The sequence below is a fragment of the Stenella coeruleoalba genome, assembly GCF_951394435.1.
Source record: "Stenella coeruleoalba genome assembly, chromosome: 15".
Lineage (NCBI taxonomy): Eukaryota > Metazoa > Chordata > Mammalia > Artiodactyla > Delphinidae > Stenella > Stenella coeruleoalba.
Window position 1 is genome coordinate 43,180,398 of NC_137161.1, and position 19,776 is coordinate 43,200,173.

Sequence of the window (19,776 nt, forward strand, 5' to 3'; positions counted from 1 at the left end):
ATATATAGAGTTGTTGTTGTTGTTGTTGTTGTTGTTTCGCAGTACGCGGGCCTCTCACTGTTGTGGCCTCTCCCGTTGAGGAGCACAGGCTCCGGATGCGCAGGCTCAGCAGCCATGGCTCACGGGCCCAGCCGCTCTGCGGCATGTGGGATCTTCCCGGACCGGTGCACGAACCCGTGTCCCCTGCATTGGCAGACGGACTCTCAACCACTGCGCCACCAGGGAAGCCCCCCATTATATTTTTACTGCAGACACGTTAAATGTATAGATGAAGGAGACTTGTGCCTCCTTCTGCAAGAACGTGGTATCTCTTTGCATTTGTTAAAGTCTTTTCTCTGTGCCTTTCAGGAACATTAAAACGTTTCTTCATACAGATCTTGAACATTCCTTAAGCTTATTCCTGTGTATTTTATTTATTTACTTATTTATTTTTGTTGGGGCTTTGTTGCTGCATGCGGGCTTTCTCTAGTTGCAGGGAGCGGAGCTTACCCTTCGTTGCGGTGTGCAGGCTTCTCATTCCAGTGGCTTCTCTTGTTGTGGAGCATGGGCTCTAGGTCTGTGGGCTTCAGTAGTTGTGGCACGCGGGCTCAGTAGTTGTGGCTTGTGGGTTCTAGAGTGCAGGCTCAGTAGTTGTGGCGCACGGGCTTAGTTGCTCCGTGGCATGGGATCTTCCCAGTCCAGGGCTCAAACCAGTGTCCCCTGCATTGGCAGGTGGATTCTTAACCACTGTGCCACCAGGGAAGCCCATCCTGTGTATTTATTTTAATGTAAATAGGCCTTTTTCTTCATTATATCTACTAACTGCTTGTTATTTGACTATAGGAGTGAAGGTTACTAATTTTTTTGTTATTAACTTTGTAACTAGTCAGATTAGTGAATAGTTTTCATTCAGATAATAAAGCATTTACTAATAAATTTGAATCTTTAAAAAAATCTTTGTGACAAATGTAGCAATGAATTGCAAAGCTCTGGGGAATCTAGCAGTGCAGGTCCTTGTCTGATTTTGGAGACTTTCAGAAATTTAAGGCGAAATCTGTGGGGCAGGCAGGGGTCTGTGTTGTTCCTCCTGCCCCAGTGTAGACTCGATGTCTCCCAGTCCCACAGGAGGTCCCATCACAGGCAGTGCCAAGCAGGGCCTCCCCTCCCTCTGCTGACAGGTTGCCACCCAGCCTGCACGGCGTAGACCCTGCAGCCTCCATGAGTTTCTGCTCATCTGATAGTTTCTATCTTTGGATCTTCATGGATTTCTAAAATTAATGATTCACCTGGACTAATCAAGCATCCGTGTGTTCACGAGCCAGTTTTCCTCTTGGTTGGCTGTGTTTTCATACCCAACCAGCCCATTTCACATGCTGCACAAACTGGACGTCTCTGCATGACCAGTTCCTACCCAGACATGGTTGAACCTCCCTCTGCTGGTGGCGGTATCTCTAGCCAAGTCCTCTGTCAAGTTAGAGGCCTTTCCAGTGGTCTCTTCATTTCCATCGATTTCTGCCTTGGAATCATGGCAGCAAAATCCTTGCTACTAACATTAGTTCATGAGAGCAGCATCTGGAGCCTAGCATATAGAAGGGGCTTAGGAAATGTTTGTTCGTGAATCTTTCTTAATGAGTCATTTGGACTTCTCTGGTGGTCCATTGGTTAAGACTCTGTGCTCCCAATGCCGGGGGCCTGGGTTCGATCCCTGGTCAGGGAACTAGATCCCGAGTGCCACCGCTAAGACCCAGCACAGCCAAATAAATAAATAAATATTAAAAAAATAAGAAGTCTTTTACTTTATTTACTTCCATATGTGAAAGATGAAATACATTTTCTCAAAAGCTATTAAATCTGTATGATTCTGTTTGGGCTGCCATAACAAATACCACGGACTGGATGGCTGAAACAATACAAGTTCATTTCTCATTGCTGTGGACCCTGCAAGTCGGAGATGCAGGTGTCAGCAGGGTTGGTTCTGGTGAGGACTCTCCCCTTGTTTGCAGACGACTGCCTTCTTGTTGTCTGCTCACATCTTAGCTCACCTGTGGGGAGAGAGCTCTCTGATGTCTCTCCTTATAAGGACATGAATCTTACTGGATCAGGGCCCCACCCTTGTGACTTTATTTTACCTTAATTACTTCCTTAGAGGCCCCATCTCCAAATACAGCCACACTGAGGGGTTAGGCCTTCAATATATGAATTTCAGGAGACACAAACATTTGGTTCATAATAATATCTTAGCCACTTTACCTTGTAAGCTTTCTTTTCCCTTAAATAAAAGTGCATGGTGTAATTCACATATGGTGATGGCTGAAGAAGTTAGCTTTGGAATGTTTAGGAAGTTCTAGAATTGAGCTTGGAAGATACTCCTGTGGTCTGAGTGTGTGTGTTCCCTAGGTTCATATATGGAATCTTAACCCCCAAACGTGGTGGTGTCAGGAGGTGGGGTCTTTGGGAGGTGCTGACATAGGTCAGTAGGGTGGAATGAGATTAGTGCCCTTATATGGAGGCCCCACAGAGTTCCCTCATCCCTTCCACCAGGTGAGGACACAGCAAGAAGGTGCCAGCGTAAGACTCAGGAAGTGGGCCCCACCAGAACGTGACCAGGCTGGCACCTTGATCTTGGACTTCCAGCCCACAGAACTGTGAGCCATAAGTTTCTGTTGTTTATAAACTACCATCTATGGTATTTTGTTATAGTAGCCATAACAGACTAAGAGAGATATGGTCCCCCATACACTGCTCCTTCCTTACATGCAGGCTATTTTAATATCCCCAAGATTCTCAAGGACAAGCCCATAGCATTTTGTTGACTTTAATTAGGGTATGTCAGAGTCACTTTTCTTTTTATTTATTCTTTTTATTGCTCCATGAAGAGTACAGCTAAAGTATGATTCACTTTTAGACAATTTGTCAAGTGTGTTCTATTTTTCCTGTCTTGGACAGTGTCTGACTTTGTAGCATCTGTGAGAAGCAGTTTAGGCCACATGATGTGCGACTGTTTACCCAGCATGGACTCCATGGCTTTGCATGTTTTTGGTTCCGTCACACCAGTGGAGTGAAGGAGCCAGAGCTGCCAGGTCTTATGAAGAGTCTTACAGAAAATACTCATACAGTTTTAGAAATCACCTTGGGGGAGGGGCAACAGGAGTGGCTTTGGGGAAACAGTTGGCAGGTTGGCTTTGTTTTCCTAAAACATCCGTCTTCTAGCCGTGACAAAACAACAGGAGTCCGTCGTAAAACACGTACCTGCCACTGTTCCAGGAGGTGGGTGTGGAAGGTCAGCGTTTTGTTTTTTTCAAATATTTATTTATTTATTTGGCTGTGGCGGATCTTAGTTGTGGCAGGTGAGATCTAGTTCCCTGACCAGAAATCGAACCCGGGCCCCCTGCAATTGGGAGCGAGGAATCTTACCTGCTGGACCACCAGGGACGTGCCATCAGCGTTTCTAATACTCTCCCTCTTCACTGTTTGAAGTTGGAGTGTAACGTATGGAAGAAAAACGCAGAGGGGCTTCCCTGGCAGTCCAGTGGTTAGGACTCCGCTGCAGAGGACGCAGGTTAGATCCCTGGTCAGGGAAGTAAGATCCTACATACCCTGAGGCGCGGCATGCATGCATACAAAAATAAGTAAATATATATATATATATGTATATGTATATATATATATATGTGTATATATATATGTGTGTGTGTATATATAGATATGTATATATATAGTTGTATATACACACACACACACACACACACACACACACACAGAGAAAAGTGCACAGATAATGATGAACTGTCACAGTGAACACATCCATGCAACTGCCATCCTAGTCAGAAGCAGAGTATCTCAGGAACCCCAGAACAGCCCCTCATATGTTCTCCTATTTATTTTTCCCTCCCTGCCATCCACTATCTTAACTTCTAACACTATGGATTGATTCTTCCTGCTTCTGAACTTAATGCAAGTGGAATCATGCAATATCTGCTTCTTCCATCATGTTTGTAAAATTGAGGTTGTCATGTAGTTCATTCCTCTCCATAGCTTTACAGTTTCCCAGAATATGCCACCAATTACTTATTTTTACTACTGATGGATATTTGGATTGCTTCTAGTTTGGGGTGCTATGAATAATGCTGCCTAAGAAAGTGTGTCTTTTGGTACACAAATCCATGGTTTCTGTTGAGTAGGTACCTAGGAGTTGGATTGCCATGTTGTAGAGTGGGTATGTATTTAACTTTGGTGGATAAAACTGAGCAGGTTTTTAGAGCTCTTGTGCCATTGATACCCCCACTAACAAGATCTGAGAGTTCCAGTTGCTCCATGTCTCTACCAATACTTGATATGATCAGTCTTTTATATTCTAGCCATGGTGTAGTATACTGATAAAGCTTTACACAACTACCCCCCAAAGCCCTGAACTGTAGCATCTTCCAATGACTGTGTGTAAATAGTCCCCCCAGAGAAGATTTTAAGCTACCAACGTGATGCCATTGAGACAGAATTGGATGGAGCTGTGAACAGTGAGTGTGAGCAGCTCCAGCCTCTTGGTTTTACCCATCTGGTACCTCTTGAAAGCCATCAAAGTCTAAGACAGGAGAAGAGGCCAGCAGGGAACCCATGGGGGATGCTCTTTGGTCACTGAGCTGTATACAGTGTGTACAGTTATAAGCATCAGCAGGCATTTACATGGATAGAGGGTCTCACCTGGAGCTTAAGGGAAGCACCACACACTTGGAATGGCAGGGAAACGTTCCCTTTGCACCCTACCTGTGCCCGTGTATCCTCCGTCCACATTCTTCAGCTGACTGAGGAAATCCACCTCTGTGCTTACTTATAGGATATCAGGTCCTCATCTGTGAAATGGGTGATTGAATGGCGCTCTTTGGGGTTCTGATCGCTGCTCTCTTACAAACATCAGCCCCCTGTTTTCATCACCTTGCTCTAAGTGTCTGATCTGGTTCCAGAGTTTCAATATAGTTCCTTCTAGTCACTCTTTATGGCTCAGTTTTGCTTTGGTGGAGTGTCGTCCCCTGCCACTTTGCATGACGTCACCTCTCCCCAGTGTTTTTATTTTTATTTTTATCTATTTATTTTTTAGGCTGCACCGTGTGGCTTGTGGGAATCTTAGTTCCCTGACTAGGGAATTGAACCCAGGCCCTCGGCAGTGAAAGCACAGAGTCCTAACCACAGGGAATTCCCTCCCCACTGTTTTTTTTTTCCCTCCCCACTGTTTTTAATCATACATTAATGATCCTTACCCTATCACCTATTACAACGGGGATTCAAAATTGTAATTTTCCAGTTCTGTCATTTCTTCTACACTGTTATTGGCTATTTTTAGTAAAGAAGAGAAACTATTGCTTTCTTTATGGTAGAATTTTCTAGTTGAATTTAAGTTAGAAGTTGATATTGATACTGAGAGTAGGTTTTCTACATTTGCATATATGTAACGATACATATAGAGAAAGCTCATTTTTTTGTATGTAGAACCTTATGTGGATAACCTTGTACATGTATAACTAATTATGTATGTATAATATGTATAACTACAGTTATGTAGATGTTTTATAACCATTGGGTCTATAGCTATAGTCCTAGCACAAATAGAAGTACATGTGGTTATAAAAATCTTCAGGGGCTTCCCTGGTAGCGCAGTGGTTGAGAGTCTGCCTACCGATGCAGGGGACACGGGTTCGTGCCCTGGTCCGGGAGGATCCCATGTGCCGCGGAGCGGCTGGGCCCGTGAGCCATGGCCTCTGAGCCTGCGCGTCCGGAGCCTGTGCTCCACAATGGAAGAGGCCACAACAGTGAGAGGCCCACATACCGCAAAACAAAACAAAACAAAAATCTTTAGGAACCAAGAAGATATTGGCCAAAGGGTACAAAGTTTTTATGTTAGGTGAGTGGGTCCCACAATGTTTTCTTGAGGAGACCCTAGAAAGCAGGTTTTCTAGGACAGTTTTAGAGTTTGATATCCTTATAGTTTTTAGTCTAAATATCTACTTTGTAGGAAGAGCAAATATTATATTAATTGCCAATTAAATGACGCATCAGCTTATTTTTATATTGTTGGGATTGGAAAATCCCTTTAATAAAAATGATAGCTTCTCGAGCCTTATTGCTGAGATAGTTAGGGCCGATGTTGGCAAAGTAAATAAATAGTATAAGTTTTTTTGTTTTTTGCTGTACGTGGGCGTCTCACTGTTGTGGCCTCTCCCGTTGCGGAGCACAGGCTCCGGACGCGCAGGCTCAGCGGCCATGGCTCATGGGCCCAGCCGCTCTGCGGCATGTGGGATCTTCCCGGACCCAGGCACGAACCCGTGTCCCCTGTATCAGCAGGCAGACTCTCAACCACTGAGCCACCAGGGAAGCCCAATAAATAGTATAAGCTTTGAAAAACAAGAAAGAAGACATGAAAACAGTTAATGCAGAAATTAATCCTACAGGCTCAGAACTGCTGAAGTATGGAGCTTGATTAAAACCCCAAGGCTCTTTGACATGGTGCCAAGACCTGCTCTTCTGGAACCCAAGGCTGGGCTTCAGTGTTTTATCTGGGTCGTAACATCTTTCCAGATACAGAACGTCCCATCTAGAATGCTACCTTGGTGCTGTTCATTCTGGGTCAGCAGGCTTTTACAGGTTCTTATGGAGGGCCTTGTTTGGAGTTGTTTCTGGGTGCGATGCTCTGGGTCCACAGACATCGGCACACCCAGCTGCTTGTGAGAGACCACAGTTCTCTGTGGTTCCCTGTCCTCGATACCCAGCGGGTTTCCAGGGCCACAGATTAAATTCCCTCATCGCTGTGCATCAGTTAAATGCAAACCTACACCTTCCCTCCAGAGGGCTGCGTGGTCCTGCAGGGTGCTGGTCAGCAGCTGTTTCTTGGCCCGTATCCAGTTTGTTTGAGGGCAGGTTTTTCTCCCCAGGATGAAAACAGTGTTTTGCTTCACCTGGTAGCAAAGTTTATGCTCATATATTTAATTAAGCTTTAGAGCATTAGAATTGTTGAGAGTCTACTGATTCCAGTTTCACAAGAATCAAACCGTAATAAGCCAAGGGCTCCTCTTTACCTGGAATATTGTCCCCTGTCTGCAGTCAGCACTGAACGCAGCTGGGTTTTCTGATAGTTTCGATGTGTGGACATTTATGCATTTGTGGAATCCAGAGAGGATTAAATAATTCAGTTTGGGTGAAGAAGAAACTGAAGAGGCCCTTGGGTGTTTATTATTTATAACGACCACTTGGCTGTGCGGCCTGCACTTCGCGTGTGAGTAGGCCTGGGCGCCGAGGATGGGTGGCGCAGGAGGCGGGGCCCCGCCTGAGAGGTCCCCTGTTTCTCTTCTCCTTCCCGGGGTTCTGTGCAAGAAACAGAACCTAGGGGTCGTCTAGGGGACGGCGTTCTCTGCCCTCACACACAGGCCTCAGGGCGTCTGAACAGAGCTACAGTTTCCCTGCTGGGAGGGGCATGGTTAAGGTCCTTGTCCTTCTCACTGTTGCGTTCTGTGGTTTAGGTTGATTGCTTTTCCCAGTCGGGAGGAGCGGGGTTTCCCAGTGACACATTTCTGGAAATAGGATTTGAGCAGCAGGAAGGCTAGGAGCCTGGGGACCGGTGTGCGGGATGGTGATTCTGCTGTCCTTCGTGGTGTGATGAGTACCAGGGCCTGGAACCTGCCCCTCCCCTCAGCAGCCCAGCAAAGGTGGTGTTTTAGACCCAATTTGACAGAAGCTCTGACTGGCCCAGAGCTGAGCCTGGCCAGGGCCCTGCAGCCTTGCAGAGAGGCATGGGGATAGGGGATGGATCACCTCAGCTGTGAAGGCAGTGTTGCCCATGTCTGGGGTCTTTTAGGGTGGCCTTTGCACGGTTCAGGAAGATTCTTATGCTTTAAAATGTTATCAGGGAGCCCTTGGCCGGCCTCCTTTGACCTCGGCAGCAGGAAGGTGGCCTCTGGGCTCCCCACGCTGCAGTGATGCCACTAACGTGCAGACAGCAGGGTTTAAGGGGGGATCTGGTGCCTGGAGGCTCGGGGGGTCAGATCCTGGGACCTGAAGGGGGTTGACCTCAATCCAGTCCATTTCAGTGTCGGTTTGAGCACTTGTCTTAAGTACCCACCGGACACCAAGAGCCAACTTTGCAAACCAGTGTGGAGGGTTGTGCAGCTGCGTGTCCTGAGAGCATCCTCCGTCACCTCCTGCTGTGTCTGAGATGCGGTGCCTGCTGAGCCCCCATCCCTGCCCGCCCCATGCCCACCCAGTGGACCAGCAGCAGGTGGACGGGCCGAGGAGGGAGGCCTGCTGGAGGGAGGCCTTCAGAACCCAAGGCAAGAGCAGACGCAGGGTGGGGTGGGGTGGGGGGGCTGCACAAGGGTTAGTGTCTTCTTTCGAGGAAGAGCCCAAGTGAGGACACAGTGGTCCCTTGCTTAGCGAGATCATCCCGCTGAGCAGACCATCTGGGAGGCGGTACCGTCCGCTCCCTGCCCTTCACTCCCATTTTGGTTGATGACGCGGTGCTCCCAGTAGAGAGGGTTTGGATGGGCCAGAGCTCAAGTCAGCAACCCCGACCGCTGACCAGAGCGAGTCTCTCAACTCGGGCTCTGTGCTGGCTTCAGGGTCTCACTGTGGGGGGCCGGCGGGAGGTGGAGCCAGTTCCCCAGGTGAGGAGGGCACACAGCAGCTGTGGAGGCGCTAAATGCCGTTGGACTCCTGTCTGGAGCTGCTTTATGGAGGCCTGAGAAACATCCCCTGGGCCATAAGCGGGCAGGCTGCTACCTCAGATCGCCCTCACCTCGAGGCTTCCCTGTCTCTCCCACCCCCCACGGAAGATGCGCTGTCCACCTACCACAGGGACGCTGTCTGGGGCACAGTCACAGTTCCATTCTTGTGCCCAGCTTGGCTTTACGGAGGCTTTCTTGGTTTTTCCATAATTACTTTTTAACATCCTTATTCTTTTCCAAATGGTCCATCAGTTCTGTCAGAAACCACCCATGTTGGGGACTTCCCTGGTGGTCCAGTGGTTAAGACTCTGCGCTCCCAATGCAGGGGGCCCAGGTTTGATCCCTGGTCAGGGAACTAGATCCCGCTGCAACTAAAAGAGCCTGTGTGCCGCAACTAAAGATCCCTCACGTGGCAACGAAGATCTCACATGCCACAATGAAGACCTGGCGGAGCCGTATAAGTAAATAAATAAATATTTTTTAAAAAAGAAGAAGAAACCACCCATGTTGTTTTCCACATGGTCCCACGATACGGGACCGTAGGGTCCCTAGTGGCCAGTTTGTGTGGATTGCACTGTGGCCCTGCCCCAGGCCACCCTCCTAGAACGGTGTCCACTGCTTGCAGGGGACCCAGATCTACAACCTGCATCTTCCTCCTCCTTGGCTGAAGTACCCGTCCGCTAGCTTCCAGACGGGTGGAAAGTGCGCTTTCCTCAGGATGTCTTTCAGCCTCCAATCCCATTTTTGCTGCAGGAGTCGCGCCTGGCGCTGAGTGCAGAATGGCTTTTCTCTCTAGACATTTTTAGGACTTGTTTGTTTGCTCTGAAGTTTCTTGAGCATTTACTCAGTCTGGATGTTTTTATTTGTTGGCCCTCACGGTGGGACTTTGCAGTCTCTCTGCTTGGAAACGTCTTGTATTTTTCTAGAACCCCCCTTCCCATCAGCTGGTTGCCTTTCCTGGGCTTTTAGAGGATGCCTGGACTTTGGTTGTTGATATTGAATTTTTTTTTTTTTTTTTTGCGGTACGCGGGCCTCTCACTGTTGTGGCCTCTCCCACTGCGGAGCACAGGCTCCGGACGCGCAGGCTCAGCGGCCATGGCTCACGGGCCTAGTCGCTCCACGGCATGTGGGATCTTCCCAGACCGGGGCACGAACCCGTGTCCCCTGCATCGGCAGGTGGACTCTCAACCACTGCACCACCAGGGAAGCCCTGAATTTTTTTTTTTAAGGAAAGAAAATCCAGGTAAAAGTGCCACAGAACAGAACCAGGCAATTTCAGAAAGCAAGCCACCAAATATTGAACTTTTTTTCCTTAAAAAAAGTTTTTTCTTATTTTTAAATTTTTAATTGTAAAAAACACGATGATATAAAATTTACCCTCTTGGGACTTCCCTGGTGGTCCAGTGGGAAAGAATCCGCCTTCCAATGCAGGGGACGTGGGTTTGATCCCTGGTCAGGGAACTAATACCCTGCATGCCTCAATGAAGATCCTGCATGCCGCAGCTAAGACCCAACACAGACAAAAATAAAATAAAATAAAATAAATAAATAAATAATAAAATAAAATTTAAACAAATTTACCCTCTTAATCATTTTTAAATATACAGTTCGGTAGTGTTAACTGGTATCCACATTACTGTGTAACAGATCTCTAGGACTTTTTCATCTTGCAAAACTGAAACTCTGTACCTGCTGAGCAACCCTTCCTACCCCCCTACCCAAGCCCCTGGCACCCACCACTCTACTTCGTCTCCTTGATTTTGACTAGTTATCTTACGGAAGTGAAGTCATACAGTATTTGTCATTTTGTGACTGGCATATTCCACTCAACATAAGGTTCGTCCATGTTGTGGGAGGTGACAGGATTTCCTTCCTTTTAAGGCTGAATAATATTCCATTTTATTGATATTTTCTCTATCCATTCTTTTGTCAATGGACATTTGGGTTGCTTCCACCTCCTGGCTGTTGTGAATAATGTTGCAGGGAACATAGGAGTGCAGGTAACTCTGAGATCCTGCTTTCAGTTCTCTGGGGTGTATACCTGGAAGTGGAATTTGCTGGATCATATGGTAATTCTATTTTTAGGTTTTTGAGGAACCTCCATAGTGTTTTCCACAGCAGCTACACCATTTTACATTCCTACCAAGAGTGCCCAAGGGCTCCAATTTCTCAACATCGTCACCAACACTTGTTGTTTTCTGTTTTTTGTTTGCTTGTTTTTTTTTTATAGTGGCCATCCTAATGGGTGCGAGATAATATCTCACTGTGGTTTTGTTTTGTGTGGACCTAATTAGAGATGTTGAGCACTTTTCATGTGCTTGGCCATGTGGTGGCCGTTTGTGTATCTTCTTTGGAGAATTGTCTACTCAAGTCCTTTGCCCATTTTTTTAATCGGGTTACTGGTTTCTGTTGTTGAGTTATAGGAGTTCTTTACTTGTTCTGATCATTAACCTCTTAGCAGATGTATGATTTGCAAATTATTTTCTCCCATTCTGTATGTAGGTTGCCTTTTTACACTGTTGATTATTTTCTTTGATGTGCAGATTCTTAAGTTTGATATAGTACCACTTGTCTATTTTTACTTTTGTTGCCTATGCTTTTGGTGTCATATCTAAGAAATCATTGCCAAATCTAACATCATGAAACTTTTCCTCTGTTTTTTTTTTTAAGAATTTTATAGTTTAGATCTTATGTGTAGATCTTGAATCCATTGTGAGTTCATTTTTGATTATGGTGTAAAGTAAGGGTTGAACTTCATTCTTTTGCATGTGGATATCCAGTTTTCCCAGCACCGTTTATTGAAGAGATTGTCTTTTTCTCATTGTGTGGTCTTGGCCATTTGGAAAATCATTTGACCACGTATGCAAGGGTTTATTTCTGGGCTCTCAAGTGTGTTCCATTGGTCTATGTCTGTCTTTATGTTTTTTGGTTACTTTATTGATTTTTAATTTCCTTTTCTTCTCTGTCTCATTTTTGGTCTCTTTATTCGGGTACACTTAATAGAAGATGTATTTTGTCCTTGTCTTCCAGTGTTGCCATTGAATTTTTTATTGTGATTATCATATGTCAATGTCAGGAAACCTCCCTTGGTGTCTAATCATCCCTATTGTCCAGTAGTCTATCTTGTTGCATGATTTTAATGTTTTTCCTTCATCTCTCTGGGGATATTAGTTTCTCTCTCTCTCTCTCTCTCTCTCTCTCTCTGCGTGTGTGTGTGCTTGCGTGCGTGTCTTGGGTTACTCCCCTCTCCCCTCCCACATGTATCCCCCTCCAAATCAATGCCTTCAGCTTCCAGCAAATGGGGGTGTGTGAACAGCAGGATTCTGAGCCCCACTCAGACTTCTACATGACCCCTGAGACCTTCCATAGTTCCAAGGTATTTAGAGTGTCCAGTGACTTGTCACTTGAGCCCTTTTCTGGGACTCTGGAGTCGCGGGGAATCCACGTGCATCAGTGTGACTTCAATGCGGTGGTCGTGGTACAGACCTGAGCCCGGACTGTATTTCCCAGATGAAGGTGCCCTTGGAGTTTTTCCAAGCCTTCTTGGCCCATCTCAGCACTGAGGTTTGTCATGTGGTATCTCAGCTACAGAAAGACCCCCCCCCACACACACAATCCTGGGGCGAGAGGAGGGCGAATTCCATAGGGCACACATGACCAGAAGCAGTGCCTCCTTTCTCCCAGTGTTTTTCCCAGGACTTTGAAAGCAAAGCATGGACCTTATCTTGGGTGGGGGTTAGGAAGTGTCATAGCAAATGGCGGCTGAAAGATCTTTTTGCCTGACCTGTAGAATGCTGGGCCTGAGTCACACCACTAGCCTGTGCCTGGATGGCCAGAGTCGAATCACCTGCTGTCTTGGGACAGTGTCTCAGATTTCTGGGGATGAGGGAAAGGAGAGGAAAAGAAGTGTTTCTGAGTGGTCAGGAGCTGACCTGTGTGTTGGGCAAAGCTGGCATGACCGAGGGGATGTGGGCTGAGTGTGCAGGGTCCTCGCCCCTGAATCAGCCCTTGCATGGAGGCAGGGGTCGGGGGGGAGGCGGCAGACCAGCAAGTTCTCTCAGGAGGAGGATGGCCTGTCATTGCTCCTGGGAGGGCCCTCGGTGCCCTCTGACCTCCAGCCTGAGTTCTGCCCAAGACCGGAATCCTGGGGCAGAAGTTCGGGCAAGTGTGCCAGGCGTCCAGCCGGCCCTGTGTGTATATGTTTAGAGAAAAAGTAGAATGTATATTTGCCAAAGTAGTAAAATGATTTTTTTTTCAGGTGGTGAAATTTTGGATGATTTTCTTTCTCTTTATCTCTTTTTTTCTGATTATTCTGTAATAGATACTTTTTTACAGAACAAAGTAATTCTGGTTCTTTGAGCCAGTGAGGGAGAACGAGTCCCGTGGGAACACGTTTCTGGCCTCTCCTGATTTCCTCCAGCGTCACGTGTCCTGAGACGACCCTGGTGCCCCTTCCCACATGCCAGCTCCTCCCCTGCCCTGGGCCACACTGCCTGGTGCATTGCCGTGGAGGGAGGTGGGAGTGGCAGTCAGAGGGCACCGTTGTCTTCTCCCTGCATGCAGCCTGCAATGGGATGGACGAAGAGGAAGAGAGCCACTATGTCTCGCAGCTCAGGGATGTCTACAGCAGCTGTGACACCACGGGGACAGGCTTCTTGGACCGGGAGGAGCTGACCCAACTCTGCCTGAAGCTTCATCTGGAAAAGCAGCTGCCTGTCCTTCTGCAAACACTTCTCGGAAACGACCACTTTGCCAGGGTGGGTAACTTCATTGACTTCATTCTCACAAAGAAAAGCACAGAGAGTGTGTGGTTATAGCTGCTGGCATCTGAGAAATACCAACTGACTGGAGATACTCATCAAAGGAAAGTTAGGAGGAAATGGGGTGCTGTTTTTCCTTCTGTGCAACATCTATGTTGTAGAAAGAAGTTCCTTAAGATTGCTTTTTTAAAGCATAGTAACTTCCAGAGATTTGTTTTTGTTCTGTTTTTTCCAGAAAGATGCTTGGGTGATTCGTCCAGGGAGTGGAAGGTTGGTATGGGTGGTGCATGTGGTTCACAAAACGCAGTGATCTGTGCGCAGCTCACACACTGGGTCATTCAGAGGCAGCTGCAAAGTACCTCGAAGGCACATTGTCTCGTAAAATTACCCAGCGTGAAATTCATCCAGCAGCTGGACAGAACATTGCCCACTGCTGTTGCAGGAACCAAGGCTCCCTGTGTTCAGAGTGTATCTCTATGAGTGTATCTATCCCAGATAGGAAGTAGGCACTCAGAGAGTTCTTTTCTCTAGGAAATTCAAGGTCATCTAGAATGGTAATCTGGAGCCTGGACCACAACTTGCTTTCCTGATTGAAACATTAAGAAGCTTCTTAGTGTTCCTGCTTCTTAAATGTGTCCAGATGTTAACACATTCGTTTTAAAAAGAGTGCCTGGAATTCCCTGGCAGTCCAGCGATTAGGACTCCGGGGTTTCACTGCCAGGGGCCCGTGTTCGATCCCCAGTCAGGGAACTAAGATCACAGGCCACATGGCGCAGCCCAAAAAAGAAAAAAACCCAGTGGCTATAATCTTACCTTTGAAAGAAGGGCATTTTTTCCACAGAACTCAGTAAAACTCTTTTCATTTTGAATGAGAAAAAAATCTAGCTGAAAATATTCTGAGTTGACTTTTGGGCAAAAACAAATGAAGAAGAACAACCAAAAACCCCTCCCTGCTGGCCCTGGGGGAGGGTCCAGGCGGATCTGACCTCCTGTTACTTCCCTCGAGGCCATGTGGCCAGAGCTGTCAGCAGTGCTGCACCCCCTGCGTGGAGGACTCAGCCTCACAAACCCACTGCACCCTTTTCTATCTCTTTACTCTGTTCCTGCTTTTTCTTTCTGGACTTAAGAATCAGGTGTGTTTTTGATAGAAAATGTCCTAGCCCCTCTTGATATCACCTGGAATTGTATTTGGAGGCTAGATAAGCAAAAGGCACATTTGTGAAAATCAACACTCTGGTTAAAACAGCACAAACAGGGACTTCCCTGGCGGTCTAGTGGTGAGGACTCTGCGCTTCCACCACAGGGGACACAGGTTCAATCCCTGGTCAGGGAACTAAGATTCTACATGCCGTGTGTGGCAAAAACAAAACAAAACAAAACAAAAAACAGCATGAACAGATGGTTTCCTTGATGATTTTTTTGCAGTATGCGGGCCTCTCACTGCTGTGGCCTCTCCCACTGCAGAGCACAGGCTCCAGACGCACAGGCTCAGTGGCCGTGGCTCACGGGCCCAGCCGCTCCGCGGCACGTGGGATCCTCCCGGACCGGGGCACAAACCCGCGTCCCCTGCATCGGCAGGCAGACTCTCAACCACTGCGCCACCAGGGAAGCCCCCTTTGATGATTTTTGACAGTTCGGAAAATTCAAAACCAAAAGAATCACTTTGGGGCCCAGATTCATTGTAGGATGTATCATTCCTGGCCTTTCTCTACTTTGTGCTTTGTCTGTGAGAAGGGAAGCGTGACCTCGAAACCCTGAGTTACACTTGGAGGAAGGTCAGTGTTGGAGTAGCTGCAAAGGGAAAAGGGCTGTTACCGTTCCCCTGCTTCATCCACAGGCGGGGGAGCGCACACAGCCAGCATTTAGGTGGAACATTCTGTAGAGGTTTTAGGGACACCAGTGTCAAGCCAGAAGTATCCAGGTAATTGTCACCATTTTCTGTGACAGAAACCAAATGGTGGAGATTTCAGGAAGTTTTGAAGAAAAACAAGATAAATCCTTTGTCCAGGAGAATGGATTGGCTTTTCAATTCAAATATCACATATTCAGTTTCCTTGCAGGAACTGACATATATGACACCACAGAAATGTTAGTCATTGATACAGTAATCCAGTTATAACAATGAAGAAACAATATTATAATATCTGACTTAATAAGGTAATTTTTAATGCTATGAGTGTTTTTTTTAATTAATTAATTAATTTGGCTGCATTGGGTCTTAGTTGCGGTATGCGGGATCTAGTTTCCTGACTAGGGATCAAACCCAGGTCCCCTGCATTGGGAGCACAGAGTCTTAACCACTGGACCACCAGGGAAGTCCCAATATGCTTGTTTTTAATTCCTTTTTCCCGTTAAAGAAACATTATCAGGTCTAATTTCAAGCCAGAAAGTTGACGTGGCCTAAGAGTCCTGTGACTTGGGAAATTTCCATATGCGTTTTGTTATTTCTCATGTTTCTTTACCGGTGGTGAGGATCTTATCTTGAGTATTTTAAATTTGGGTAGAAAAAGAATTTTCCTCTCAAAAAATAATTGATAACATAGTGTAACTGAAAATAATTTTAAGGTTGAGAGTGATTCTTGATCACAGGATCCAGCCTCTTCATTTGTGAGGAGAGTCCATGATCGAGCAGGGATGATGGTGTATCCTGTTGGGTCAAACCCCTGATACCATGGGCTGACCCTTCCTTCTTTTATGAGCTGTGAAGGGAGAGGGCACAGAAGCAAACACAAGCACAGTCAAAATGGTGTCAGATAAAACAGCAATCAGATTGCCTCCTGTTTGATGGATCAGAAGAAATTCAGCTGATAAGTATCAATATTATCAAAGATGCAAAAGAAATCTGAGATTGGATCAAGCAAAATGGCCCTTTCATTCTGCTCCCATGTAGTCAACAAGTACTTTTGAGCTCTTATGTGCAAGGCAAATCTAGAAGCTAGGAATGTAAAAATGAAAGCAATACAACGTCTCTCTTTGTAAAATGAACTCTATGCAAGGTTATTCATTCTAGTATTGATTCACGTGGCAAAAGACTGGAAACAGCCTTTTGAATATGAGATTAGTTCAACACATTCTTGTAGATCCAAATGATGAAATTTATGCCTCATCCCTATAAAAGGGAAGAGACTTCAGACATTGTCCTAGTGGCAGGTTAGCAAACTCAGGCCTACCTTCCAGTTAGTGCTACTAAAAAGGCTGAACAAAATAGAAAAAACAAAAGATCTTGAAAATGGTAAAGAACAAACAAGTCAGGGGGAATTACAACCTAAAAATCTATGCTAAGTCACGTATCGAGAGAAGTTCAGCTCAGCACACAAAACCCCATTTGCCCTGAGAATATTTTCTGGTCTTAAATAGCAACTGTGAAATTGATGTGTCATTTGGGGGGTTTAAAGGGCCAGGGAAATGCATGTCTAAACACAGGCTCACCCAAGGAAAAACTGATGAACCAGCCCCCAGTTTAAGGGAGGATCCTGAGGGTGCACCTGTAGGGTAAAGATATAGGGTAAGTGAATCAGCCGTTGTGCTCTTTGCTGTCTGGGCTTGCGTGCGCTCAGGGGTCTAGGTGACCTCAGGCCTTGCACTTAGATCAGGTGGTCCTGCACAGGCGGTGCCCTCAGGCACGTGGCAAAAGCAAACAGAAGTCCTCTCTTGAGAAAGTTCCCTCATCCTGGGTCTGTAGTTCTTCCTAAGTAATAGTCATATACAATAACCAGCATACAGTCAAGGATAACTAGGCACAAAATAAAGATGAGTGAGAGCCAGAGAAACAACAGGCCACAGAAGCAGAGCACAAAGATGTGAAGTATTGGAATTACTGGGCAAAAAGTATAAGCCGGGCTTCCCTGGTGGCGCAGTGGCTGAGAGTCCGCCTGCTGATGCTGGGGACATGGGTTCGTGCCCCAGTCCGGGAAGATCCCACATGCCGTGGAGCGGCTGGGCCCGTGAGCCATGGCCGCTGAGCCTGCACATCCGGAGCCTGTGCTCCGCAACGGGAGAGGCCACAACAGTGAGAAGCCCACGTACTGCAAAATCAAAACAAAACAAAACAAAACAAAACAATGTATAAGCCAATTATGGTTACTATGTTAGGAGAGGTTTAAAAAAAAGCTTGAGGGACTTCCCTGACGGTGCAGTGGTTAAGAATCCTCCTGCCAATGCAGGGGTCATGGGTTCGATCCCTGGTCCGGGAAGATCCCACATGCCCCAGAGCAACTAAGCCCGTGCACCACAACTATTGAAGCCCAAGCTCCCTAGAGCCCACAAGCCACAACTACTGAGTCCGTGTGCTGCAACTACTGAGCCCGCAGACCTAGAGCCCATGCTCTGCAACAAGAGAAGCCACTGCCATGAGAAACCCATGCACCGCAACGAAGACTAGCCCCCGCTCACCGCAACTAGAGAAAGCCCGCGTGCAGCAACAAAGACCCAATGCAGCCAAAAATAAAAATAAAAAATTTTAATTTAAAAAAAAACAAGCTTGAAAATATCCACAGGAAAGAGGTAACTCTAAAAAGTGACATAACAAATCTGAACAAAGAACCAAATACAACTTTTAAGAGTTTAACAGCAGATTAGACACAGCTGAAAAGAGCACTCATCCAGGATGCAGCATGATGTTATAAAGAGAAGGTGAAGACCGGGGGACATCCCTTTGGTTGGAATCCCAGGAGGAAAGGAGTGAATGAGGAGGGATTTCGTGAACAGATAATAGCTAAAAAAGTTTCCAAAACAGATTTAAGATTCCAAAAACCCATGGAATTCTGAGTAGCATAAATAAAAAGAAATCCACATCTGGCCATATTATTGTGAAACTGAAGGGAAACAAAGACATCTTAAAAGCAGCCAGAGATGAGTACACATGATCTCTCTGTATTTTTTCCCTACAACTGCATGTGAATCTATAATTATCTCAAAATGAAACATTTAATAATTTTTTTAAAAGCAGCCAGAGGAAAAAAGACATATCCTGAAAGTCAGCCATAGTTAGATTGACAATTGCCTTCTCAGATGTGACAGTAGAAGGCAGAAGCCAATGGAAAGGTGTCTCCAATGTACTAAAAGAGGACTGGTGCCAACCCGAATCCCATACTCAGCAAGAATACCCTTTAAGGGGACTTCCCTGGCGGTCCAGTGGTTATGACTCTGAGCTTCCACTGCAGGGGGTGAGGGTTCAATCCCTGGTCAGGGAACTAAGATTTCGCATGCCGCGAGGAGTGGCCAAAAAAAAAAAAAAGAATACTCTTTAAGAACAAAGGTGAAAGAATGCACCTGTGAGAAGGTGAATTCTGCTCAGTTTTGAGAGGATATAGAGGCAAACACATCCGTTAGGTATTTGTTGAGTATTTACAGTGTGTCACTGTGATATCACATGCTAGTTGGGGAGACAGAAAATAAACAAACAAGTAATCCAGTGTCAGATCTGATACGTGTGTGACTGAGGCAGAGGTGCCCCCAAGCCAACAGCTGCGTTTAGTGCCCATCGGCAGCAACAGAATGTGCTCATTCAAGTTCTGTGCCGGGTGTGGGAAGCATGCTTGGACCTACAGCCGAGGCCTGCTTTTTCTGCACTTACTGGTGACAGTAAGCTCTTGTGTTGATTTCTTTCTGTGGGACTTAAGTAGAAGCACAGGTAGAGAAAAGAGCTGAAGAGTGCAGCTCAGTGAACATCCACCCTGAACACACCTGGGCCGCCAGCATCCTGCATCCCTCCTCAGGTGCCCTTGCGGTCCCTCTGCCTCCAACAGTTACCACTGTCCTGATGCCAACAGCATAGATTTGTTTGCCTATTTCTGAACTTTATACAAGGGAAAATACACAGCATATGCTCAGTGTATACTCTCTGGTTCTTTTACTCTGTATTATGTCTGTGAGCTATATTCACAGATATATTGTCTCCGTCAGTGGTTTGTTTTTTTTTCCCCTGTTGTCATCTTTTGTTGTCTGACTGAATCACAGTTTATTTACCCATTCTCTTTTTGGACATCTGGATCATTTCCACTAGTTTTTTAATAAATTATGTTTTTGCTGAAACAAAAAGCATTGATTGATAGTAAACTTTCAAGCTAAGGATGTGTACTGTCATTTTTAGGATAAACAATAAAAGAATGGAAATAGACTGTATAACTTCTGAATTAATAAGGGGAAAAATGAAGTCCTAAAAGAAAGAGAGGAAAGAAAGGAGAAAACGCAGGCAGGTCAAATTGAAAGCACAAATAAAATAGTAGATTTAAATCTAAATATTATGGAAAGAAGCGAACTTTTTGGCCAACCCAATATATCAGTAACGACATTAAATGTAAAATGTTTCAGTTAAAAGATAAAGATTTTCA

General features: G+C 46.0%; 1 protein-coding gene across 5 annotated transcripts in view; it reads left to right on the forward strand.

The window, feature by feature from the left end:
• NINL (ninein like) overlaps positions 1–19,776 on the forward strand; it is a 107,518-nt gene that overhangs the window by 35,007 nt on the left and 52,735 nt on the right. For all 5 annotated transcript variants that reach the window (XM_079946565.1, XM_079946567.1, XM_079946569.1 and 2 more), the window contains exon 2: positions 13,248–13,441. In XM_079946565.1, coding sequence (XP_079802691.1) covers positions 13,259–13,441 — 183 coding nt within the window. In that variant the 5' untranslated portion in view covers positions 13,248–13,258. The remainder of the gene's footprint in view (positions 1–13,247; positions 13,442–19,776) is intronic.